The 26626-nt window shown below is 36.5% G+C and overlaps 1 protein-coding gene across 16 annotated transcripts in view; it reads right to left on the bottom strand.

Annotated features, from left to right (window-relative positions):
* The window catches only part of LOC107878380 (flowering time control protein FCA), a 59156-nt gene extending 33136 nt beyond the window's left edge, over positions 1–26020 (bottom strand). For 13 of the 16 annotated variants that reach the window (XM_016725374.2, XM_016725381.2, XM_016725389.2 and 10 more), the window contains exons 1-11: positions 25397–25948; positions 12859–12929; positions 12179–12257; positions 3469–3551; positions 3331–3382; positions 3131–3198; positions 2618–2684; positions 960–1039; positions 804–871; positions 606–668; positions 363–525 (exon numbers count right to left, since the gene is read on the bottom strand). In XM_016725374.2, coding sequence (XP_016580860.2) covers positions 363–525; positions 606–668; positions 804–871; positions 960–1039; positions 2618–2684; positions 3131–3198; positions 3331–3382; positions 3469–3551; positions 12179–12257; positions 12859–12929; positions 25397–25700 — 1098 coding nt within the window. In that variant the 5' untranslated portion in view covers positions 25701–25948. Of the gene's footprint in view, positions 1–362; positions 526–605; positions 669–803; positions 872–959; positions 1040–2617; positions 2685–3130; positions 3199–3330; positions 3383–3468; positions 3552–12178; positions 12258–12858; positions 12930–25396 lie in introns of all 16 variants that reach the window. The other 3 variants (XM_047403647.1, XM_016725366.2, XM_047403558.1) reach the window with 2 other exon arrangements.
* Between the last annotated feature and the right edge of the window lie 606 nt (positions 26021–26626).

Here is a 26626-nt window from a genome sequence, read left to right as displayed (position 1 = left end):
TCCCAGGAAAGGGTAGGTAACAGATGCTGTAGACCATTTGTGGTAGTCCATACCTGATGTGTCTCTAATTCCAACCTAGCTAAACATATTTTCGCAGGTACAAATATATGTCAAATGACTGACTTGCTTCCCTCTGCAAATTGACTACCAACATACATAGAGGATGTACATTTACAGAATAACCCCCACGCCTATTTATTGTACAGCTATATAATTTATTTCATATGAATGCTTTTGCACAAAAAAGATGCATAATTACATCAACACAGTGCATGATGGTAAAATTTAAACAAAAATTGCAATCTCCCCCTCATAAACAGTTAATCTGATGGCAATAGAAGATTCAAGACTGTTTTCCTTACCAAAGCAGAAGGAGCGGTGGTATCAGCAGATCTAGGAGGAAATTGATTCCCAAAACCACGCATCCCTTGGTTGGAAATTGGCCTGAGACCTTCTGGACTCATAGGTCGCCAGGCATTAGGACCAATTTGGCCTTGTAAAGGCTCACCAATATTAGGCGGCGGTCTACATACCAGAGAAAACAAAGAGACTTTGAGTTCTATATTGGGGAATACCTCATTCAAATGCAAAAACTTAACTGATACCTCATCCCAGGTGTTGGGAAACGAGGTCCAACACCAGGTCCACCAAAAGCTGGTCCACCACCTCTGAAAGGAGTGAAAAGGAGTGATAAGGAAAACGACAACTAATTGCAGAACAACAATGCACTGGTCAAAGCAAAGCCTACTCGGAACATCTTTTTTTTTTCTTAAAATAAAGCGCACTGGTATCTCATGAAATACCTAGGTTGTTCTCCAGGTTTAGGCCTCTTAGGGTCGGCAAACCGGACAGTTAAAGGTTGGTCGCACCCCTGGAATTTGTGAAGGCAATAACAAATTGATAAAGGGTTTTAAAATGGTATCAAACCAGGAAGACAACTATTAAGATCACAACCTTACCCTCATTGTATAATTTCCACTCAGAGAGTTAATAGCTGCCATTGCCATATCTCTATGAGAATATTTGACGAATCCACAACCTTCAAAGTAGTTAAAGTTAAATTAGCGAGGGTGAAAGTGAATATAAACTACCAACAATAAAGCCCATGACTTCATGCTGGATTATTGTTGCTAATATTCAGCATCCTTATGAATCCACAACCTTCAAAGTAGTTAAAGTTAAATTAGAGGGGGTGAAAGTGAATATAAACTACCAACAACAAAGCCCAAGACTTCATGCTGGAATTATTGTTGCTAATGTCCAGCATCCTCCAGTGAAAGTATCCTCTCCAGTGCAAGTGATCCAGTGCATAACAAGAACTCATTAAGAGAACAAACCAGGACTATGGGAAAGCTAAGGTTATAAGAAGGTGATAAGAAGGTGCCACTTAAGCTTAAAAGGCAAATTCTACAGAGTGGCGGTCTGTCCGGTCATGCTGTATGGAGCGGAGTGTTGGCCAGTCAAGAACTCCCATATTCAAAGATTGAAGGTGGCGGAAATGAGAATGTTGCGTTGGATGTGTGGACTAACTAAAGAGGATAAAGTTAGGAATGAGATTATCCGGGAGAAGGTGGGAGTGGCTTCAATGGAGGACAAGATGCGAGAAGGAAGGTTGAGATGGTTTGGGCATGTGATGAGGAGGGGCACGGATACCCCTGTTCGGAGGTGTGAGAGGCTAGCTTTGGACGGCTTCAAGAGGAGTAGAGGTAGGCCTAAGAAATACTGGAGGGAGGTGATTAGGCATGACATGGAACTGCTTCAGATTACTGAGGACATGACCCTAAACAGGAAGGTGTGGAGGTCGCGGATTAGGGTAGACGGTTAGGGTAAGTGTGTAGGTAATCGCTAGGTGATAAGGGAGTTTGGGTGTGGTGGGTGTTTAGGCCTGTGAGGGCATGTTACTACCACATGGGTATCTATGTTCTTATTTCATATTCCGTATTGTTCGTATTTCTCTTATTTCCCATTTCTCTGAGACTTGTGTTCTTATTTTTTATATCTTATTTCTGTTATGCTATACAGCCTGTTTCATGTCTCATTACGACCTTGGTATACTATTATCTATCTTGAGCCGAGGGTCTATCGGAAACAGCCTCTCTACTTCCTCGGAGGTAGTGGTATGGAGTGCGTAACATTTTACCCTCCCCAGACCTCACTTTGTGGGAATATACTGGGTCTGTTGTTGTTGTTGTTGTTGTTGTTATATTTTACCCTCAGCAAGGAAACATCTAACTTTTTTTTTGCACTATTAAATTAGTGAAAACATAAGAACCGTGTACTTCCTAGTGTTATCTAAGAGAACATTGAGAAATAACATGTGAAGGACAGGGTAAGATGACAATATGGCTCCAAAGAACATTTTATTAATCTAGCGTTCAAGATAAACAAAATATTTGTCATCTAAGACAGGACAAGCTTATAGGTAAATCCATATAGCTTCAAAGCACCAACAGATTAGTTCAACAATAGTTTATAAGTCATAAGTTTGCTTCAACCTGAGATATGGAGTTTAGAGCCTTTAAGCAGATCAGGGAAAAGAAACTGTATTATCATGCATAGCCAGCACAGGACAAGGTGCACATTCATACAAAATAAAAAAGGAATCAATAAAACAAACCACGACTCTGCTTCATATCATCACGCATGAGATAGACATCTTCAACGCGGCCATATGGTGAAAATATCTGAAAAGGGTCGAAAGAAAATTTTAGTTATAGCTGTTTTTCAATAAATAAATACACTAGATAACATACACAACAAAAGAAAATCATTCAGAAAATCATCATCATTTCATATTCCAAGTCAAATAGGTTGACAAGAACAAGCTATCAACTGTGTGGTGTCACATTCATATGACATGATGCAGTTATATGTGCATCACCCAACTGAAAAGTTTTTAGCACCTCACTGGTGAGCAATAACTACTATAATCAATCCACGAAGACATATGCACATGTATGCATGTTATGAAAATTAATTGGGCATTTGAAGATACAAGGCAGAAGCTTTGACCTGTTGAGTCTGTCACATGCTATGTGCGTTAATAGATAGCTATCTATGCAAAAGATGAGATTCCAATCAGAAAAAAAACATGGGAAAAGAAAAATATCTTGGTAATGCATGTAAGTACCTCTTCAACTTCCTTCTCTGTAGCTTGTTTGTTCAGTGACCCGACAAATAACTTGTACTCAACTGCACCTATCAATAGAAAAGAATAAAAAATGAGTAACAAAACTAACAAGCATAAAGTCCCTTTCCACCAACTCACATGAAGTACTATCTGAACTAAAATGCTGAGGTAACTCGGTAAATAGAGAGAGGAAAAATTACCAAGGCGTTCACGTTCACCATCTGCATATCTGACTTGAATAGGACCAAATCCCTAGTAAATACAGATGAATTTTTGAGAATGAATTAAGAACTGAAAATTGAGCAAAAGGATCTTCCAGTATCTCAGCGGTAGATTACCCCAGGCAGAGTATATTGATTGTGCAATGCTCTTATAGCTCTATCAGCTTCAGCTGAAGTAGCATATTTAATAAAACAACATCCTGCAGAAGTCAAGTTTATATCCTGATTTTATCAGATTCCACAACCTTCACCAGCAAGTACACACCAGCAAAGAAGAGCACATCATTCAGCAGCATGATTACATTAGCAAGTAAACAGATTAAGGGATAGCAAAGGTGTACTAAATCACTAGTATAATAAAGAAAAGTTAACAACAACACATCTTTCTTTTTTTCTGATGTGCAAAAGTAATAGTCTAGTTATAAAGCCCACAAGGCGTCGGGCTTGAACACACATATATGATATGATATTCATTCATTCCATCAACGGTGAGCCAAGGTTAAGTTAGCCAAACACACCACCCAAATGGGCAGGAATCTGTTAGGATCTTTAGAGAAGGATCGAGTCATATTGCGATATATAAATTCAGCTCGTTAAAGGGAGGCCCAAACCCCTAGAGTTCAATGGAAGAGAGAACTCCGATCTCTTGGTTCTTTGTTAAACTAACTTACTGATTTATTCCTCCAAAACACCTCTAATACCACAATAGGAAGTTTAATCCTTATGGAAGTAGGAAACATAAACCTATTCTAAACTAATAACCAGTGTTCTGAATTGCGGGCGCAACACCGCATAATGCGGTGATGCGAGGCATTGCGGTCTTCGAGCGAGTCGCAACTATGATGCGTTCCGATCTGAGAATTGCGGGCGCATAAACACTGTTGCGTGATGCGTTGCGAGGCGAGGTATATTGCGTTGCGATGCGACCGCAATATGTAGTTTTTTATTGTTGTTGCGTCTGGTATTGTTTTTGGGGTTGGAATTGCATGTGCTATTTTTAGGGGGTGCAATTTGTAAATAAAAAAAGGGGGCAAAACTTTTAGAAAGCCGATGAAGCTGCTTCTTCTTCTTCTGCTGCTGTTTTTTTTTTTTTGCTCTTTTTTTTTTATCAACCGAAAGTGTCTTTTTTTTGTTGTTGCTGCTGCTGTGCTGCATGTGCTATTTTTATTTTTTTTTGGGTTGTTTTTTTAATCAATTGAAAGTGTCTTTTTTTTGTTGTTGCTGCTGTGCTGCATGCGCTATTGTTTTTTTTAATCAACTGAAAGGGTCTTTTTTTTGTTGCTGCTGCTGCTGCATGTGCTATTTTTTATTTTTTTTTTGCTCTTTTTTTTATCAACTGTTCACTCCTTAAAATCTGTTTTTCTCTATTTACTATTAACTTTTTATTGTGTTTTTTATTAAATTTATTTCTTATGTTTTCTTTACAGTAATTATAAAATGTCTGATCCAGCTTGGAAATATGGTAAAAGAGCAAGTGAGACCAATAGAAATAAAGTCACATGTATTTTTTGTGGCTTGACGTTTAATGGCGGAATTTCTCACCATAAACAACATCTTCTTGGGAATAGTAGTGATGTGCTACAATGTAAGAAGTGTCCAGATGCGGTGAGACAAGAAATTAAGGACTATGTTGAGCGAAAAAAGGACCTGAAACGTCAAACGTTATCTCCTCCACAAGTTACTGATCTTGATGATGATGAAATGGAGGAAGGAGAAGCTGCAAATTTGTCACTTCCTTCAAAATCACAAAAAAACACACAAAATTCATCAGTTTCTTCAAGTTATGGATCAACGGGTACAAAAGGTCCAATAGATACTTACTATCCTTTGAAGCCAGGAAATGAATCGGGAAAAAGTGGAAAGAATTTGCAGGTTGTGGCCAAGGGAATTTTGAGGGATCGTGCTGTTGCGGCCTTTCCAAGGTGGATGTATGATGCAGGGCTGCCTTTTAATTGTGTCAATTATGACACTTTTGCAGACATGATCGAGGCCATAGGCCAATATGGTCCGGGGATGAAGCCACCCACTTATCACGAGGTTAGTGTCGTTTATTTAAGTAAAGAAGCGGAAGAAACACAAAAAATTGTCGAGGAGCATCGGGTGGAATGGAACAAGTTCGGATGTTCCATTATGATGGATAAATGGACAGCAAGAACCGAAAAAATGATCATAAATGTGTTGGTCAATTCTCCGAGTGGAAGCTTATTTCTTGATTCAATTGATGCCAGCGACTCGTCCACTGATTCCATCAAGATGTTCTCTTTGTTTAAGAGTACCATAGAGAAGATTGGACCAGAGAACGTTGTCCAAGTGGTTACAGATAATGCATCTGAAAATGTGAAGGTTGGTTCCACGATAATGGGAGTGTTCCCTCACATATATTGGACTCCATGTGCAGCCCACTGTGTGAATTTGATATTTGGGGATATTTTCAAACAAAGGCCTTTCCAAGGTGTTTTCACCAAGGCAGTTAAGGTACATTCTTACATTGTGCAAAGGCCTTTATTGTTGAATATGATGAGAAGATTTACTAATCAAAGAAACTTGGTGAAACCTGGCAAAACAAGATTTGCTACTGCTTTCTTGACCTTACAGCGATTGTTCAAGCAAACGTCAAATTTGAGAAGCATGTTCATTTCAAAAGAATGGAATAAAAGTAAATTTGCAAAAGAAGCGTTAGGAAAAGAAGCTGCACGGATAATACTTTCATTCCCTTTTTGGAATAATGTTGCTTATGCTCTTAGAATATGTGGCCCTTTGGTTATAGTTCTTCGTTTGGTAGATAGTGAGGCAAGACCATCAATGGGTTACATTTATGAAGCAATGACTAAGGCTAAGGAGGTTATTAAAAGCTTTTTCACTGAGGAGCATAAATATGCAAAGATTTTTGACATTATTGATAAAAGGTGAAGTGATCAACTCCACAGACCGTTGCATGCAGCTGGCAATATCTTGAACCCTTCACTTTATTATAATCGTGAGGATGATTTACTAAATAAGAATTTGATGACGGGATTTCATACTTGCATTGCAAAGATGGTTGTTGATGAAGATATGCAAGATAAAATAACCGATCAAATAAGTTCTTATCAAAATGCTGAGGGACTTTTTGGTATAGCAACCGCAATAAGACAAAAGAGACAAGAAGTCACCAGGTGAATGACTTATGTAGTTATGTTTCCATTAAATTAACACTTAAAATTTATTCTTTATAGTTCCTAATTTTGAATAATTACTTTACTTTAATAGTTGAATGGTGGAAGCTTTATGGTTCAGAAACTCCAGAGTTACAAAAGTTCGCCATCAAAATTTTGGGTTTAACTTGTAGCGCATCTGGGTGTGAAAGAAATTGGAGCGTGTTCGAACACGTAAGACTTCAATAAAAACTTTAGTCTTTTGAGATAAGTATATTATATATCAAATGTCTTGACTTTTTACTTGCCAATATTTGTTTGTAGATCCATACCAAAAAGAGGAATAGACTAACTCTAAAGCGCCTTAGTAACTTGGTGTTCATAAAGTACAATAGAACTTTGAGGCATCGCTACAACGTTCGTAATGGATTTGATCCAATTAGCTTGGACAACATTGATGATGCCAATGAATGGCTAACTGGAATTGAGAATGTTGAAGATGAATCGGTTTTTGACGGAGATACTACTTTCACGTGGAGTGTTGTTGCTGAGGCAGGTGGAGTTGATGAGCGTCGTTATGGTTTACAGGCTAGTACTTCAAGCTCGTACGATAAGGGAATAGGAGATGAGGAAGATGAGGAAGTTGAAAATGATGAGAATTATGTTGATACTCAAGGAATAGAAGAATTGGACAACCTTAATGACCTAGAAGAGCTTTAGATGTTCCATTATTAATTTATATTTGATTTTTCTTCTTTTTTTGGGGTTTGTTTTGCTTTGTTGAACTGATTTATTGGTGTTTCACTAAAACTTTTACTTAAATATATTGTCTTTATAGTTGATTATATAGTTGGGCTCTTTTAAATTATAACTTACTATTTCAATGCTCTATAGGTATTTTTTTAAAATTAAATTGCGCATCACTTCAATGATGCGATCGCATCGCATAATGCGTGATGCGGAGCCTTGTCGCATTTTTCCGCATCACGCATCACTGAACACTGCTAATAACTATAGCTAACCCTAATCCCTATGAAACTATATAACCTAAATCCTATTCTAGAATAATAAAGAAAGCTACTTAAAAATACATTTAAATACTTAATTAATTGACTTCCACACATCCACAACATTACTCCCCTCACGTTGAAAGAGTTTGTCCTCAAGCTCGAATTCAAGGCAGTCATCCAGAACTTCTGAAAAGTTTAAAGTGTAAACTGAATCATCCAATTCTACCCTTAACCAACTTTTCTTGAAATTGGCGTTGATAGATCTTAATTGTACCAATTTGCTGAAGTGTGACTAATTCGCCCACCGAGTTGCTACTTTCAGGAGGTCCAAATCGCTGGAAACATCGTCTCTGTACTTCTTCCCAACTCGTTGGGCCCTTTGCTCGTCTAAGCTGATAATACCATAATTGTGTTTCTCTCATGTGAAACCCAATCACTCCAACCTTTTCCACTTCCATTGTATGTTGACTTTTAAAAAATTCACAACAATGTGCCCAAAGTAGGGTCGCTAGTACCTTCATAAGTAAGAAAATCCATCTTTCCATACCTTGGTACTGTCGAATAGGAATTGCCACTTGTTGGATGATTTTGTTTGGCCAGTTGAATACACGGTGCACTGCCTCAGGAGTAGTTGATATGCCAATTGTGGGGGCGCTACTCAACTCAGTTCCGTGGGTTGCTAGTTTTGTGGAGTTGATTCCCAAGCTAGACACTTGTTCTTCAATGACTTGGACAATGCTTTTGCCGAGGCATTGTTCCATCGCAGCAATTTTAGAGTTCATTAGTGTTTCTGTAATCTACGTTCTTCTTAAAATTTGGAGTTGATCTCATTTCTCATTTTGTTAGCCTCTGGATCCAAATTGTTGGGATCTTTAGAGAAGGGTCGAGTCATAGGGAAATATATTAATTCAACTCATTAAAGGGAAGCTGAAACCTTAGTGTTCAACAGTAGAGAACTCTGATCTCTTGTTTTCGTTAAACTACGACTTGTTGATTTATTCCTCAAAAAACCCTTTAAATAGGAGTATTATTACAACAATAGGAAGTCTAATCCTTAAGGAAGTAGGAAACATAAACCCTATTCTAAAATAATAACTATAGCTAACCCTAATCCTTATGAAACTATAAAATCTAAATCTTATTATTGAATAATAACGAAAAATACTTAAAAACAAAACTAAATACTTAATTAATTGACTTTCACACATCCACAACAGAATCTCTAACTGCAGATGTGAGATCCTATCAAGGTCATATACTTCTTAACCCCCATGTAAGACCATTTGAAGCCCCATTGGCTTTACAATGTTTGACTATTCAAAGACAAAATTATTATAGTTCCAAGCCTCTTCCTCTCAAACCTTCCTTGGTCACTGATGACTGAACTGAGTTACTGAACTGAGCCTTCTCAGAATGCCATTTCAGACACTCAGGTTGAAGATAAATGGAATTAAATCTAAAAACCAAAGGAATTATATACTCCGCAATTGAAATATTGTTCGAACATTCTTTTTCATTCAGTTAATCACACAAGACTAAATCGTAGAAGAGGAAACACAAGAATGCATTATCCTCCCCAAACATTTGAGAAGTTAATATAACCAAATTCTAGAAGAGGAGAAACAGGAATGCATTATTCTTCCCAACTATTTGAGAAGTTAATATAACCAAATACATTCTGTAGATTGCGAGAGCTATTAATTACCCACGGCATGGAAGCTTCTAATTTTCTGTGTATCTCGGAACATGCACTTCACAAATACATAAAGATCAAAGTAGAAATAGCAATGATTAAAGTTGCAACCAAAACAAGAAGTGCCATCTCAGAAACAAAATTAATGACTTAGGCGTAGAAACAGAGGAAATCTCGTAACTAAGAACATCATTTGAAAATTAAAAGTTCACATAGCACGGAATTAATATAAATCAAAATACTCCATGTGGCATTCTACCACTTAATCAGACAACATGAATGTGGATTAACCATACATCACTTGTCAAGTATGTCGCACAATCAAAGATTGCATAAATCAGGACAAGGTATGCAACTTATCCCCTAAAACATTCAATCAAATATCATCCATATCCTGACGAAGAACGATTAACAAACACCTATAACGAAGTGAATGAAGGCCAGAAATGGGGAGCTGCATGAAATCCCAAGAAGCAGAAAATGGAAATAACTTAAAGATGCAATGCACGAAGAGAAACCAAAGTGATAACCCAATCACTGAAAATCAGTAGACAGCCTGACTCGGAAGTGAAGCAACTGATACCAGTATTGAAGGCAGATAGCACATTTAACTCCTCAGCACCACTTTAACTGTAATATACATTATAAATAAAAACTCGTAATTCCCTGATTTTGGTCAGGTGACAGGCATCAAACATCTTTCATATCACTATTACTCTTTTCCTGATATAATTTCTACAGTCCCAAGAGACTTTAGGGGTGAAACTGTTCTCATGACATGCAGTATTGACCAACAGTGTCATTCATGCAGCTGCTCTGTCAAATTTCACTCTAGCCACCTTTTGTGGCATAATGATGACACATGGCAAATTTAAAATGTAGCAACTCTTGAGACCCAAATCATACACTCTCTGGCATGTTAATAAAGCAGGACCATAATATAACGGTCCTGTGAAGACGAAATAATCTGTTGTTTAATAGAGCTCAACAAAGTCATGACCAAAATGATTTGTAGTTTGATGGGATGCACATGAAGCTCAACGAACACACATGCTATGCACCCCATGGGTTTTGGAAATGGAAAAGCATCACAGGGACCATCCCCCCCGCGAGATCACAATTAATATACGCAAACAACCACACTAGTCGAAAGAAGCGAACCACATATAAACTAATACATCTTATGAGGAAAATTACTAAAGCAGCCTGCATTTGATGATGAACTTCATCAAGAAAATTACACATACATATTCATTAAAGTACTCAAATTATATATCAAGCAACCCTGTATGTTCTATAAGGGTGTCATAACCCTGTAATGAACAAAATCTAGAATTTACAAATGCGACATACGATGCACATGCATTATGTTTTCTTTTAGGACAGATGCGACAATTGTTGTTGACCATGAAGCCAAATCTCAAAAACCAACCATACCAAGAGGATTACATAAATAATAGTTACATCCAAATGAATCAAACGCCATCTAGCGAACCATTATCATAAGAACCTCATTCACCTATGAACATCATCGAACAAACATTAAGAAGCATTCACTGAAGGGTTCACTGTACGAGGTAAATAAAAAAAAAAAGGCAGCCCGGTGCACTAAGCCTATAGCTATGCGTGGTGTCCGGGGAAGGGCCCCACCACAAGGGTGTATCGTACACAGCCTTACCTTGCATTTCTATTAGAGGTTGTTTCCAAGGTTTGAACCCATGACCTCCTGGTCATATGGCAGCAACTTTACCAGTTACTCCAAGGCTCCCGTTCTCTGTATCGAGGTAAATAATGCAAGATAATGCACAAGGCCCCAATTAGCACAAGCGATGAGTTGAAGATGGAATATTAATATCCTAGACATCAGATTAATCCTGGTATACATTTGATCCTGGTATATATTTGAAAAATCCTGGGGATACATTCAAATACGCGATACTGCACCAGAAAAATAGAAAATGGCAATGTCATGCCATCCAGGCATCTACCCACCAGACACACTTGTTAACCACCACTGCATGTTGCAAATGATAAGCTAACAACATATCGAGGAGCTGTTAACAAAAAGGAGGGTATGGCTTCAAAATAAACCATACGCATTCATCTGACCAAAATATGAATGGAGAAGAAAAAATGTCTAAATACACATAGCACTATAGAATGTTTTCACTAGTATCTCAAATCAGCCATTTAAGCCTCACCACTCTGATGAAAGAGAGAATCTATTTGTTTGCTCTGTTATTTGTTGTCAGAGATCAACCACTGGGATAAGATAAGCTTCAGATGAAATCTGGGGAAGCTTCAATAAGTCAATCATTCCCCGGAAGTGAAAAGTATATGATATTGGACTGTTAGTTAATACGATAATTTACCAAGAAATAGTTTGCAATTCATCACTCACTTCTAAGGAGATACGCTAAACACAAGCTGGACATGCCATTTCTATTTGATAATCCAACTTCATATCCACAAAACATTCCACAATTGAATTACTATAGAGCCAAGCATGCATCAACATGACCAATTTCCATGACTAAAACTGAAAAAATCATATTACTACTCCAATGGAATAGAAGATGGGCACATCACTAGGCAATAATCAAAATGTCAGGCATCTCAAGTGCTGTACATCCAGAGACTCCACAAAGTAAACACAGAAAACAGTGACGTTCATATAACCTAATACAAGAATTTACTCTCTAGTTTCTCCAACTGACACCCATTCTACAAAACAAGAACCCCTCTTCACTTATTGTCAACTGCCACAGAAAGGTTGATTCACAAATTTTATTCTCGTCTTCTCCTTGGTTGACGGGATGAACGCAAAAGACAGTTGTAATCAATACCAGGCATCCAGACAACTGTGGAAAACTAACTGACACCAAACATGATCTTATACTGCTCCTTCAGCCCTCAAAGGTCCTGAAAAGAGACATGTAGATCCAAAGCAAATTTGCAAAAAGTAAAAATAAAAATCTAGCAATACATACCTTGTTGTTGCCCAGTTCTCTTATCTTTGATGAAAGCTACCTCGAGTACTCGTCCTTCTTCCTCAAACAGAGGTCGGATCTGACATCAAACAAGAATGTCAGCTAAATGGACTGAGAGATGAGGAAGAATACCAAGCACATTCTGAAATGATACAGGTTAAATAAAGGAAAAGATAGGATGGCACCAATCTTGGCAAATAATATGCATTGATGTCTAGAAGTTAAAGAGAAGAATATCCAGTGAAAATGAACTCCCTAGAGCACGCAGGTCATGGCAAGAAAAGTCATAGTGCCTTGTCACAGGCGGGACCACTGCTCAGAGAATGTTCAGTTCCACAGAACTACTATCTGTTAAGACAAATCAACATCAACTGCAAGTCATCAGTCAATCCGAATACCAATATATTATGTGTGCCTTCGCAACGTTAGTTTATTCTTCTCTCTTTGACAGAACATCATGATCAATAGCTTGCTGACACAAAGAACTAAGTATATTCCAATTTTAGATATAAACGGCAAGTATAAAAATATGGTAAAGAAAGAGAGGTGCATGATCCAGAAACAAGGAAGCATATAGAGTAGGAACCAGAATACAAATACTTGTATCACCTATGATGAGTGCTAATAACAATGAGTGAAAACAAAATAAATGCCAAATTTCAAGATTAACAAGGACTTACATCTTCTTCAGTTGCCGTTCTTGGGACAGATCCAACAAAAAGTTTGGCAAAACCACCTTCATCAACTTGTTCTGAATGAGTATGGATAACAATGAATACACTAAATATAATATTTTTAGAAAAAAACAAAACCAGAAAAACAAGCAGAGTAAAATAAAGGACCTATCAGGTGTTAAATAGAAACTAAGAGCACACCAAGCGTCAAAGAACTCCCTTAACAGAACGCGGAATCTACATTACATTGACTTTAGTCAACAAATTTCATACAATTCCTATCTAACATAACGCTATTGGATCAAATGACAAAGACATTATTGACAAAAATATGGCATATACACACAAACACCCACATATATGTGTGTGTGTATATATATATGTATTGTGTATGTATATATTAAAAGTGTGAAGGCCATTAGAAAAGTGATTTGAACTTTTTGTCCTTCATTAAAAGACCTCCTTTAGACAAAATTGTCTTTTCACTATTTTTCTTTAATTTATTATTTAATTATTTTTATTATATTAACTAGGCTCCTAAAATATATGGAAGGGGAATCAATTAATATTTTTCTTTGTACTGATCAATTAAAAAATACTCCTAAAATAGAATAAAAAAATACTCTTAAAATAGGACTCTATTAAGAAAATACTTGTATAAATATTAAGATGCACTTTCTTAGATAAATCCTAAAAGTCATAAGCAACAGATCTATGGTAGTCCCTTTTTTCCTACACACAGGTATGTGTTCTTTTTGGGGTGAAGTTCTCTTAGCAAGTAATTTGATTAGCAATTGTTTTAAGTTTGGTTATTTGATATAGATAAGAAATCATAATTCGTAACACTTCAAAATTAATTAAAATTTTACTTTATATAAAAACAAATTAACTTCATTCAGTTGCATGTCTTAATTGGTGGATCATTAATTTTTCAATCCTCAACTTGTTCACTGTTTTTGTCAACATAGTAGAATTTAACTATGTGTATATATATATATATCTTCTTTGTTTTCATTCATGTCATTCTTTGGGGTCAAAATTTTTCCTCAGACAAAATTATTTTCAGCAAAACTGAAGCTTTGTGATTACTATTGTATTATTTTGTTGTAGTTTACAGGCCGTACATGAATTTACAGGTGGTAGATGAATGTCGGTCGGCTTTAAAAAATTTTTTAGATAAAGGTTAAGTTTAATTGCATTGTATTTATATTTCTGTTTTGAAAAAATTTTTGTGTAAAAGTTAAGTTTAGTTGTATTATTTTGATATCTCTATTATTGTATTATTTTGTTATAGTTTACAGGTGGTAAATGATTGTCAGACGACTTTGAGGAAATTTTTATGTAAATGTTAGATTTAATTATATTGTTTCGATATCTCTATTATCGTATTGTTTTGTTGCAGTTTACAGGTGGTAAATGAATGTCGATCGGCTTTGACAAATTTTTTGGTAAAGGTTAGGTTTAATTAAATAAATTCTTCAAAAGATGTTGAAATTAATTACTGTATTCATCTTTATTATTAAAACAAATATTCTATTTAGTGTAATGTTTGAACTCAATAAAGTGAGGTACACGCGCAAGGCGCGTACACCTAAACTAGTATATATATACACACACATATATATACATACATATATATACACACACACATACACACATATATATAGTGTCGTTTGGCCAATGCTAAGCCCGGGCGCAAACCAACGCTTAAAAATAAGTTTATAGATCTTTTTAAAAACCTTTCCTACTCTTACTTCTTTTTTTTTGGTAACATCAATGTGACATTTTCTAAGACTTCTAAAATATTAAAGTATAAATAGTATCTGAAGTTAAAGGATAATATTCTTCTTAGTTTATATATTAGACTTTTAAAAAGAAAATTAAACAAGTACATACATGAAAGCTCTTCTAGTTTCTTTATATATAAACTTTGAAAATATGTGAGACCTACAAAGTCGTAAAAACTTTAATTAAAAAGACCAAAAAAATATGTGAGGACTACAAAAAATGAATATTCTCCTTATATATAGTTCTAAACTAATAATTGATAATGTAAAAGATTTTAAAAACTATATCTGAAATAATTTTAGAACAAATATTTATAAGCATGAATGACTACACTAAAAAGTAAAAGATTTAAAAATTACACCTGAAAATAATTTTCGGACAAATGTTTATAAGCACAAACGAGATCACTAAAGTATATTTAAGGATAAAATATGTAGTAATTAAGACCTGATATATGCTTCAGTGGTAAAAGAAAATTTTGAAACCAGAAGTAGTTTAAATTTTATCATTTTATTTTTCAAAAGACAATTTGACTCATTTTGGAGCTAATTTGTGTTAAATTAATTCAATAAGCTTAGAAATTAGATATTTGAAAACTATATGAAAAATAAATACTATAAATTTCAATGATTCTATCAACATAGTAATGATTTTTTAAAATATTTATTAAAGTTCATATAATTTGATCTCAAAAAGTGAAATGTGATAAATATTTTAAGATGAAAAAGAAAATAATTTAATAAAAAAAAGAAATTTTAAGCAATTACAAAGGTCTATGTGGGAAATCTTAAAAAGCGAATTATGACAAAACAATGACACATGTAAAGCTTTTGTACAATCAATTTTGATGTGAGGACTACAAAAAACCTTTATATGTGTTGTGTATATATATAGAGAGAGATGAAAGAAAACAGTTGACCAACAATATTCTTACAAGAGCATGTCAAAAGAATCAAAACACTTGATGGTTTGATCTAGAAAGTACATAAGAGACACACGAAGAGTATACCGGTTTGAAAACTAAGTTATATAACTTAAGACTACTCTTAATGCTCGAGGTGTTAGGAAACCCACTAAATAATGTTGGCTCACCATGCAAGACACATCCTTCAGTTAGGTGGCAATTCTAAAGTCCACACAAGACCACACACCACATCAAGTGTGGTAACACTGCAAACTTACGGGTGAGTCATATTTTTAATTTGGCTTTTTATGACCAAGAAATAACCGAAGCTAGCGATGCACGGCTCAGAACTTGATAATAATGGGTCCACCCCTCTACCCTTCTCCGCCTAAATACCATGTTTCTATCTGCTACGTGATTTGAACCCTGTGACATGTGCATAACCCACACATCACACATTATGCTTTTATAACTACACCAAGACCCTGACTCTAACTTGGCTTTAAATTAGAGAAACAAGACATTTCCTTGCTTTAAAGAGTTGTAAAATATCAGATCAATGCCATCTCGCACTGGAATCACTAGTAAAAGGAACTGTAAGAAGTAGAGATGTACCCACCTTGAGTGGAGAGATTCCTCAAAAACTCGTTAACCCAACTCAGAATTATATATATTTATATAAACACGACAATCACGCGCCTCAATCTCCAACAAATTGGGATAGACACACATGAACTCTCACTAACCATCTTCATATAACTCAGTCCATGTAATTAGGTCTTTCGAGACAACTTTCTCCCCAATAAGTTAGGGTTGAACTATATGAACCCTCACCGACCCTTGACGTCCGGCCCTTCTCGGGGCCCCGCGCATACCGAGAGCTTTAGTGCACAGGACTCCTTTTACTGACCACGGTTCTTCCTATGATAGCTCATGTGATTTGTCTCTAGATTAATGTGCATAGATCATTATTCCTTTTGCGATACATACTGTTAGAATATGAGTAGAAATAGGAATAGCATATAAAATCCTACTTGGAAAAGGATTGTAATGTATTGTCTATAAATAGGGTCTCAATGTAATAATCTAGTTACAACAATTCAATAATATTTTTCTCCTATATTTCTCACATGGTATCAGAGCTTCCACGATCTTGGTAAAGAATCAAAGAGTTTCCGCTGCCGGCGGGCGGCTACAATCCATATATGTCGCTCGTCTAGCCAATGATTATGTTAGCAAAATTTGGGTCACTAACTCACTGTGTATCTTTCTAGTGACTATTTTCTCATATCTTTGCGTAGCACCATGCATCTGTCCGGTGACTACTTTTTCATATCTATTTTTCTTAGCACTGTACTTCTTTTCAGTGACTATTTTCTCATATCTGATTTGCGTAGCACCGTGCATCTTTCTGGACTACTGTCTCATATCTGAGTTGCATAGCACCATGCATCTTCCTGGTGACTCCTCAAATTTAATTTACATAGTTTCGTACGTTTTTCCGGTGACTCCTCAGATCTTTTTCAGTAGGATCGTTCCATCATTCCGACCCTGCCCATATAATTTCTCTTTTCCAGTAGGATCGTGCCGTCATTCCGACCCTACTCATATAATTTCTATTTCTCAATAGGGTCGTGCCATCATTCCAACCCTACACATATTTCTCTTTTTTAGTAAGGTCATGTCATCATTCCGACCCTACCCATATACTTTTTTTTCCTCAGATTGTAGTCACTTTTCAGTCATCAAATCTAATAATCCGGCGTGAGCATGTTTTGGCTAAGTTTCCGATGACTTTCATGTTCAAGATCTACTCATCTCTTGATTTCGAGATGACCCGTATATTTTATATCAGTTTTCGGCAATTTTCCAGTGACACATCAACTTTACGGCAATATTTACTACTTTTCAGATCATTTTTTCAGTTTGTTCCGTTTCAATTGAGGTCTCCCAGACTTCCAAAGCAATCCTTATCAGTTTTCTTGCAGATATCTTCACCAAGTCCCTCACCGATTCTCATATTAGCTACATCCATAACAAGCTTGGTACATATGTCTTCTATTCACCAGCTTGAGGGGAAGTGTTAGGATATGAGTAGGAATAGGAAATAGCATATAAAATCCTACTTGAAAAAGGATTGTAATGTAGTGTCCTATTAGGAAAAGGATTGGAATGCCTCAATGTAATAATGTAGTTACAACAATTCAATAATATTTTTCTCCTATATTTCTCACACATACATTTAGGCAATATAGTTCACATAAAATTCTGGTAAGCGCCCAAAGTTTGTAAGGATGGATGGGTGCATCGAGTAGGTTGGGACATTGAAAGTAGTGGCAGGAAGTGAAAGAACAACAACAACAACAACAAACCCAGTGTATTCCCACTTTGTGGGGTCTGGGGGGGGTAAGATGTACGCAGTCCATACCTCTACCTCTGATGAAGTAGAAAGGCTGTTTCCGAAAGACCCCCGGCTCAAGTTACGAGATATCAAACAAACACATAGTACAGCACAGAAGCAGATGACATAACATAGATACTGCAGCCATAAGGAATATAAAACAGAGTAAAGCAGGAATGCAGGAATATAAAGCAGAGGAAAGCACACAGATTCGTAACAAACATAGAACACGGAACACGGAACAGAACATTGAATACGGAATCATACCAGGAATACACCCCCACCAATTACCTCCCTACATTAGCGACCCGAACAGGCCCTAATCCTCTGCCGTAATTCGCGTCTTCCAGACCTTCCTATCTAGGGTCATGTCCTCGGTAAGCTGTAACTGTTCCATGTCCCGCCTAATCACCTCACCCCAGTACTTCTTCGGTCTACCCCTACCCCGTCTAAAACCATCCAACGCTAGCCTCTCACACCTACGGACCGGGGCATCCATGCCCCTCCTCTTCACGTGTCCGAACCATCTCAATCGTGCTTCCCGCATCTTACACTCCACTGAAGTCACCCCAACCTTCTCCCGGATAGTCTCATTCCGAGCTCTATCCCTTCGGGTCAGTCCACACATCCAGCGCAACATCCGCATTTCTGCCACCTTCATTCTTTGGGTGTGGGAGTTCTTAACTGGCCAACACTCCGCTCCATACAGCAAGGCCGGACGGACTACCACCCTATAGAATTTACCTTTAAGCTTGGGCGGCACCTTCTTATCACACAGCACCCCCGATGCAAGTTTCCACTTCATCCATCCCGCCCCGATACGGTGCGAGACATCCTCGTCAATCTCACCGTTACTCTGGATCACGGACCCGAGGTACTTGAACTTATCCCTTTTCTTTACCTCCTGCGCTTCTAGCCTCACCACTACCTCATTCTCTCGCCTTACGTCATTAAACTTACATTCCACATACTCTGTCTTGGTTCTGCTCACCCTGAACCCTTTAGACTCCAGAGTTTGCCTCCACAGCTCTAATTTGTCGTTCACACCCCCTCGCGTCTCATCTATCAGGACTACATCGTCTGCAAAAAGCATACACCACGGCACCTCCCCTTGGATACGCCGCGTTAACACATCCATTACTAGCGCAAACAAAAAGGGACTAAGAGTAGATCCCTGATGCAATCCTGTCAGGACAGTGAAATGCTCTGAGTCTCCTCCCGCCGTCCTCACCTGGGTTTTCGCTCCCTCATACATATCCTTAATTACTCTGCTATATGCCTGCGGTACTCCACTTTATGGCACAATTTTATAACCGAGTTTGTTCTTCTTTTTTCACCTTTACTCGACTTTCTTCTTTTGTGTTACTCAATGCTGGCTTTTCTTTTCTTTGACTTGTCCACCTCCCTTTCTTCAATCATTATAGCGAAGCATAGAAAGAAAAAATACAAATCCAAAGCACGACCATCTTATAAAAAAATTCAATTCAAATGCAATGAACACAATTGACGAGCAGATGAAAATCATCAGGGTTGTTGACGAGTCTCTACTATAAATCATTCTTCCTAGAGAAAATTTCACAAATTAAATTTTTTTCTTAGAATATTAGGATTGGAGTATTCGTTCAGTGACATTAAACCATGAGGTGGATGTAGAAGAAACGCTCGATACACAAGCCATCCATAGGAGAGGAAGTTTCAAATATCTTATGACTATTATCCACGAAAATGGGAGATAGACGAGGATGTTACTTTTATATTGGTGCAGAGGGGATAAAATGGAGGTTTGCTCTGGAATCTTGTTAGTCTTATGTGATAAGAAGGTGTCACCAAAATTTAAGTTCTACAGTGTGGTAGTTAAACAAACTATATTGTATGGGGCAGACTATAGGCCATTCAAGAATTCTCACATACAAAAACGAAAGTTGCATAAATAAGAATGTTGCGATAGATCTATGGACATAATAAGAGAGATGGGATCAGAAAGGAGCATATTTATAACAAGGTAGAAGTAGCTTCGGTAGAAGACAAGATGTAGGAAGCAAGATTAAAATAGTCCGGGCATAAAAAAAGTAGATATGTGGATGCCCAAGTGCAAAGGTATGAGAGGCTAATTATGGATGGTTTCAGGAAAGGTAGACCAAAGAAGCATTAGGGAGAGGTGATTAGACAAGATATGGCGCACTTTCAGCTTACCAAGGACATGACTTCTAGGTAGGAGGTTGTAGTGGATATGGATTATGGTACAAGGTAAGTAATTAGTAGTATGTTGTTTTGTTACCATCCTTACTATTAGTTGCAGTATTGCTACTGCCGTGCTTGTCCTTTGATTTTTGTTACTACCCATTGTTTTTTTGTACTGTGATATCATTTTTGTTATAGTTATTTTTTTTTTATCATTTTTTTGTTACTATCTATTTCTTGTACTTCTGATACTTTTTTTTGTCAAACCACTTTGGACATTCTTCCTAGAGGCGAGGGTCCTATCGCAGACAATCTCTCCGCTCTGAAGTAAAGGTAAGGTCTGCATACACTCTACCCGTCTGCTACCCTCTCCAAACCCCACTCTATGGGGTTATACTGGTATGATGTTGTATAATATTAGGATTGGTCGGTATGCTTCTTCAATAAAAGAATTCGGAGAATCCACTTTCATCAATCATAAATGAGTTAGTAAAAAGCACGAATTGTAAATAGTATATTGTTTGGCTTGAATAATGTACAAAGCAAATTAGATACATTTAGGATATTGATTCTTAAAATGATGGATTTTTAGTATTTGGTGCATTAAGGAATTTCTCATAGCTCATGTAAGTCTCTTTAGGATAATATAATCGTTCGAAAATTGGCAATTTTGCACTGTAGGGAATAGGTAGCTTAATATGTGTTCTATGGGTATCGTTCGATTGTCTGATTGTCTGTTGTAAGGACTGCATCCTTGGATAGAAGCCAAATAAAACAAGCAACCTTGTGAGGAATATTTACATTCCAAATACTTTTGGCTAAAGCCATAAACAGCCACTTAAACTTGTTCAAAAAATTCATTGGACCCCTCAACTCGGGCATGTACCTATCAGACACCTCAATTGCTAAAATTTATGCCTATTAAGCACAAAATGCTGATTTGGCAAGGAGAGTGTAACACACTCTCCTTGAGCGCGTGAATCAAAAAGTAATTAATATTTTAACTATTTTTTTAATTTAAAAATTCATCCTTAACTTATTTTATTAATATAATTATTATTCATCATAATTTCTTAATTAAAAAAAAGAAAAAAAGCGCTCCCTCCCCCCACGTCATGTCGTCTTCACAGCACCCCCACCCTAAGTTTGTCGTCTTCACACACCCACCCTACCCCAATTCGTTGTCTTCAACCCCCACCCCACCCTCCCCGTAGTCATCGTCAGTTGAAACTTCGTCGTCGTTAGTTGTTATCGTCAATTGTTATCGTCGATGTCATTGACCAAAACAAGGCTCTTGTTGATGCTCCGGACATGGTGAGGAGCCAGATGAATTTTAAGAGACTTTCACTCACAGATATCAAATTGACATTAGTAGAATTCCAAAGAAGAAGACCCTCATTGCTCCTATGGAAGCTGCTGATGTGAAGAACAAATGGGAAAATTGAAAGTTGTACTTGTTTTGACTTTGAGATTTTGATACATTAAGGGAAGAAAAGCCTATTCTGTTTTTTATTTCCAATGTCTTTCAATAGTTTTTCTGATCTATGATAACGAACAATCTATGCCAAGGATTAAAAAAAAAATCACTATTAGAACCACGTTGGAATGGCTTGGAGAAGAAGATGGAGGGGGAGAGGAGAGGACCAATTTTTTATTTTTATTTTTTAAAAAAAATTATAATTATTTTTTAATAACTATTGGACCCTATATGCCACGTGTCATCTTTCAATTAGCCCTTTTTGCCATGTCACCGCGGTTGTGCTACACGCACTTCACAATTTTTACTCAATATCCGAAAGCGCCTAATAGGAACAATTTTCTATACAGGATAGGTGTTCAATAGGTATCAGTCTTAGTTGAGGGGTCCAAGTGAATTTTTGGGACAAATTTTCTATACAGGATAGGTGTTCTATTGAGTGAGATTCTTCATCCTCATATATGTTTTGCCAACCTTGAAAGTTCTTTTGTCACTACCCTGTTACCAAAGTTCATCTTCCCTTTTTTGTGTCCTTGTGTCCTTTTAAACTGGCCAAAAGTGTTAAAAAATTGCGCCTCTTGTGATTTCCTAGGCATTTACTTGTCTTCTAAAATTGATTTCACACCCTTCGACTCCACATTTCTGCAATGGTCCAGTGTTGTTGTAGCATTAATTTATGAACGTATGGATAAATATTCCTCAAAAACCAATCTTATGTTGTCATCTACCCAGAAGTTTGTCTTTCCCCATTCTTCACTTTAATCTTGATGTTGATCTTAAATTCATCCCACAAAGCCCTTATTGATCTCCACAAATTCACACTATATGGTGTACTTACTTCCTTTGTTATCCACTAGTTTTCGTCCTCATACTTGGCTTCAACGACTTTCCCCTACAACATTTGTTGTTTATCATTAGCATACTTCCACGACCATTTCATTCTAAGGGTCTTGCTACGATTAAGCAGATTTTTAATGCCCAAACCCTAGTAACTTATCTCTACTATCAAATCTTTTCATTTGACCAAATTGTAATATTTCTTGTCCTTGTTTTCTTGCCATAAGAACTTCCTTCTAATCTTGTCTGATCTATCTGTGAGCCCCACAGGTATGGGAAATAAAATGACATCATGTAAGTTGGCATTAGCATCTTGGACGGAGTTAGTGAGAGTTTCCCTACCTCCTAGTGACAAGTATTGGCCCTTCCATCTCGCCAACTTCTTGTCACACTTCTTTATTACACTTTTCCAGATTTCTTTTTTGATTTAGCACCCAAAGGCATCCCAAGGTATGCCACTGGTAAAGCCCAACCTATCCACCTAAAATTGTATTCAATGTCTCCAAGTTGTTTACCACATTAATGGGGTAAAAGAAAGTCTCTCTCAAATTAATCTGTAACCCAAAAATCCCTTCAAACAGAACCAATATCACTCATAGATATTCGAGTTGATCTTCTGCAGCACAAAAGGTAAGCATATCATCTGCATATTGTAGATGAGTCACCTCTAAACTTTCCTTTCCTTCTCTAGCCACATCAAACCCGCTCAACTAGCCACTTGTGTTTGCTATTTTGATCATGTTGTTAAGTCCCTCCATGGCTAATAAAAACAGAAAGGGATCTCCTGCCTAAGGCCCCTTGTGCTCTAAAACAATCCTATTGTTGCACCATTAATCAGCACTAAGTTCACTAAAGATATGCAGAATTTTATCCACTGAATCCATCTTCTCCAAAACACCATGCAAAGTATCCCCAATTAACATGGTCGTAAGCTTTTTCAATGTCAAGCTTGCATGAATTCCTGCTTTCTTCTGTAGTCTTGACCCTACAATTTCATTTGCAACTAGGACTGCATCCATAATCTACCTACCTTTAATAAATGTCATTTGTTGTGAGTCGACCAACTTTTCCATCACCCTCAATCTCTCTGTTAGGACTTCTTAGGACTTTAGAGAACATATATATACTTTCCATCAGGCTTATGGGTCTAAAATCCCTCAACTCAGTGGCACCTTTTATCTTCAAAATGATGGCAATGAAAGTAGCATTGAAGCTTCTTTCAAATTTTCACGTTCATGGATGTTTTGAAAGGCCTTCATTATATTGTTTAGTTTGTTACGTAGAGCATAAAATACTTAGCACTACAAGTGGTCGTTAGGTAGAGTGTATTAAAAAAAATAATGCATGCATTAGTCTTGTGTATTACTAATAACTTGTTTTGTACATTTTTTAGCCTTTGTATAACTACTGCTTATATTAGCTATACATTCTATTGTGTATCAAGGTGTGTATTACTAATACCTTAAGATCCATGATATTAATAATACAATGGATTTTAATGCATATATTAGCATGAATAAAGGTACAATTGTCTCATAAAACCTTTTCCACATCCTTTCCACCATATTTATGGAGGATATTTTTGTAAATAAATACTTTTAAAAAAAAAAGTATGCAATTTATGCTATTTTTAACACATCAAACCAAACACTGCATAAGAAAAATCTAAACATAACCAATACAAGCATAACTAATTCTCGCATTACTAATGCAAACATCACTAATACACCATATTTTGCATTGTTCTTATACACCCAACCAAAGACCCCTAAATGACAATATTATTTTTCATCATTTAAAAAATGGGAAAACTAGATGGGTATAATTGCGAAAGGGTGATCTTTTAAGTAGTGATGATGTTAATTGTACTTAGTTTGTTTAACTTTTTTCACCATCAAACTTTCAAATAGTTATGCACTTACGATTAGTGGTAAATACCAACTTCACTCTTATGCAGTTAAGCAATCCAGGGTCCACCATTAGTAAGGTTGTTGGATTATTAGCTAAAAACTAGCTATTCATTCATCTAGAATAATGCTTCCTTTTAAATCCCTAATTAAACAGGATGTTGCCCCAGTAAGAGGTCAAACCAAATTACTCATTTTAATCAAATAAAATACAAGACAAAATATAGGGTTAATAACACTTTTCGTCCATCAGTTATTGATAAATAAGTGTAAGTTTTTGTAATATCTGACTAAGCATATTTAACAACATACCCAAGGTTTGGGAGGAAAGAGAGTACACAGATATTACCTCTACCTCAGAGGTAGAGAGGTTGTTTCTAATAGACCCTTGGCTTACGAAAAAACAGTCTAAAGTAGTCCATAAAAAAGAAGTAATGGAAATACAAAAAACAACATATAGTACTCCCTCCATTCCAAAATAAATAAATTGTTGAGCTATTTTTCAATGTCTAAAATAAATGAATTGTTCATTCTTCACGAGACATATTGGAAATTTCTTTCAATTGTACCCTTTTATTTAATGAGGTTCTTAAGTACTTTATATTTTCTAGGAGAGCAATTTAAGAACAATTAAAAGATGGACGAAGAGAAAGACAATGCACTCCCACCTACTAACCTAATTTTTATCCTCCACAATATTTTCGAAAGTCATGTCGCAATAAACTGAAACTGTACCATGTCCATGTCTTGTCTTATCACCTCTCCGCGATACTTCTACAGTGTACCTCTAGCTCTCCCAAAACCAGCCATTCTCTCACACCTCCTCATCTTGAGTCATATTATCACGAGGACCAAAATAAAAAATTATACATAATTGGACGCTCTCATGTATCCTTACATCAATTATGAATATATACAAAATCCTCCAATATCCATTCCACTCTACCAAGTCAATTTTGTTCCAGTTCTAAAACATTCACGTTCAGATTACAGCAACAAAGAAGGAAAACAAAAAAAAAGAGGAAACATATGAGAAGTTTGAGGTATACCTGGAAAGGGGTAACCTCGTTTTTTCCCCGAAGGAGGATAAGGCGGTGGCGGCGTCTGGTAATTCGAATTCAACCTTCCAGAATCAACCCCAGCAGCAATAGTATCGGTAGGTTGCCGAGGAGGGCTATGGAAGGCCCGGTTAGGGCGGGGGACGCGATATACATCAGGGCTTCGATGATGATGATGTTGAGGGTTCCCAGAACCATCAGAATAAGTTCTAGGAGATGGAGGACCCCTTGAATGCTTGTAATGAAATTGGTCCGAGTTGTTATTTCCGTACCTCTCCCCTCTGTGTCTATCCATCCAATTTGGCTTCACCAATACACTCAAAAATTATTCAGGACTGAAGAAAGGGGAATTTAGGATTGAAGATAAAGGGGTTCGAGTAGTGGAGACTTATAAACCCTTTAGTTCTTTCCTAAAACTTACTACTGAACAAGTGTAGTGTGTACATAATAGTCGATGACGGAACTCATATCTGCGATTCGATTACCGCAGAGCAAACTGACGTCGTTCCGCTTGGATGAGTTGACCTATCATCTCTAAGGTGTCGTTTGTTATGGTGTATAAAATAGTGCAAAATATAGTGTATTAGTAATACTTGTATTAGTAATACCTGTGTTAATTATGTTTGGATTAGTTATGCTTGTATTTTTCTTATGCAGTGTTTGATTCAATGTATTAAAAAAAATTATGCATTACATAATTTTAAAAAAAAATGATTTTTTTTATATAATACTCTCAATATATATGTTGAAAAAGATGCGAAAAATATTTTTAGGGGTAATAGGATCTTTAAGCATGTTAATGCATGTATTAGATTCATTGCATTACTAATGTCATGATTTTTGAGGTATTAGTAATAAACACAGCAATACACAATAGAATATATAACTAATGCTTGAATTAGTTATACACAGGATAAAAAGTTATACCAAACAAGGTACTACTAATACACATTAAACTAATATATGCATTAACATTTTAATACACTCTACCAAACGACTCCTAAGTTTTTGCACTTAAGGTTGAATCTAAATTATTCAGACTTCAATTGTGCATTTGTTTGTTTTTTTTAAATCTTTTATTGTATTTGAAAATTTCAAAACTGGTCAGATACGAAAAAGAATGAATAAATGTAATTTATTTCCTCAAAACTCTCTCACTTTGTTATTTCTCTCTCTCTATATATATATATGTTGTTTTTCACCCTCCCTCTTTACGTTACT

The sequence above is a fragment of the Capsicum annuum genome, chromosome 1 (assembly GCF_002878395.1).
Source record: "Capsicum annuum cultivar UCD-10X-F1 chromosome 1, UCD10Xv1.1, whole genome shotgun sequence".
NCBI lineage: Eukaryota > Viridiplantae > Streptophyta > Magnoliopsida > Solanales > Solanaceae > Capsicum > Capsicum annuum.
The sequence above is the reverse complement of the archived record's forward strand: the minus strand, read 5'-3'. Positions and strand labels throughout refer to the sequence as shown.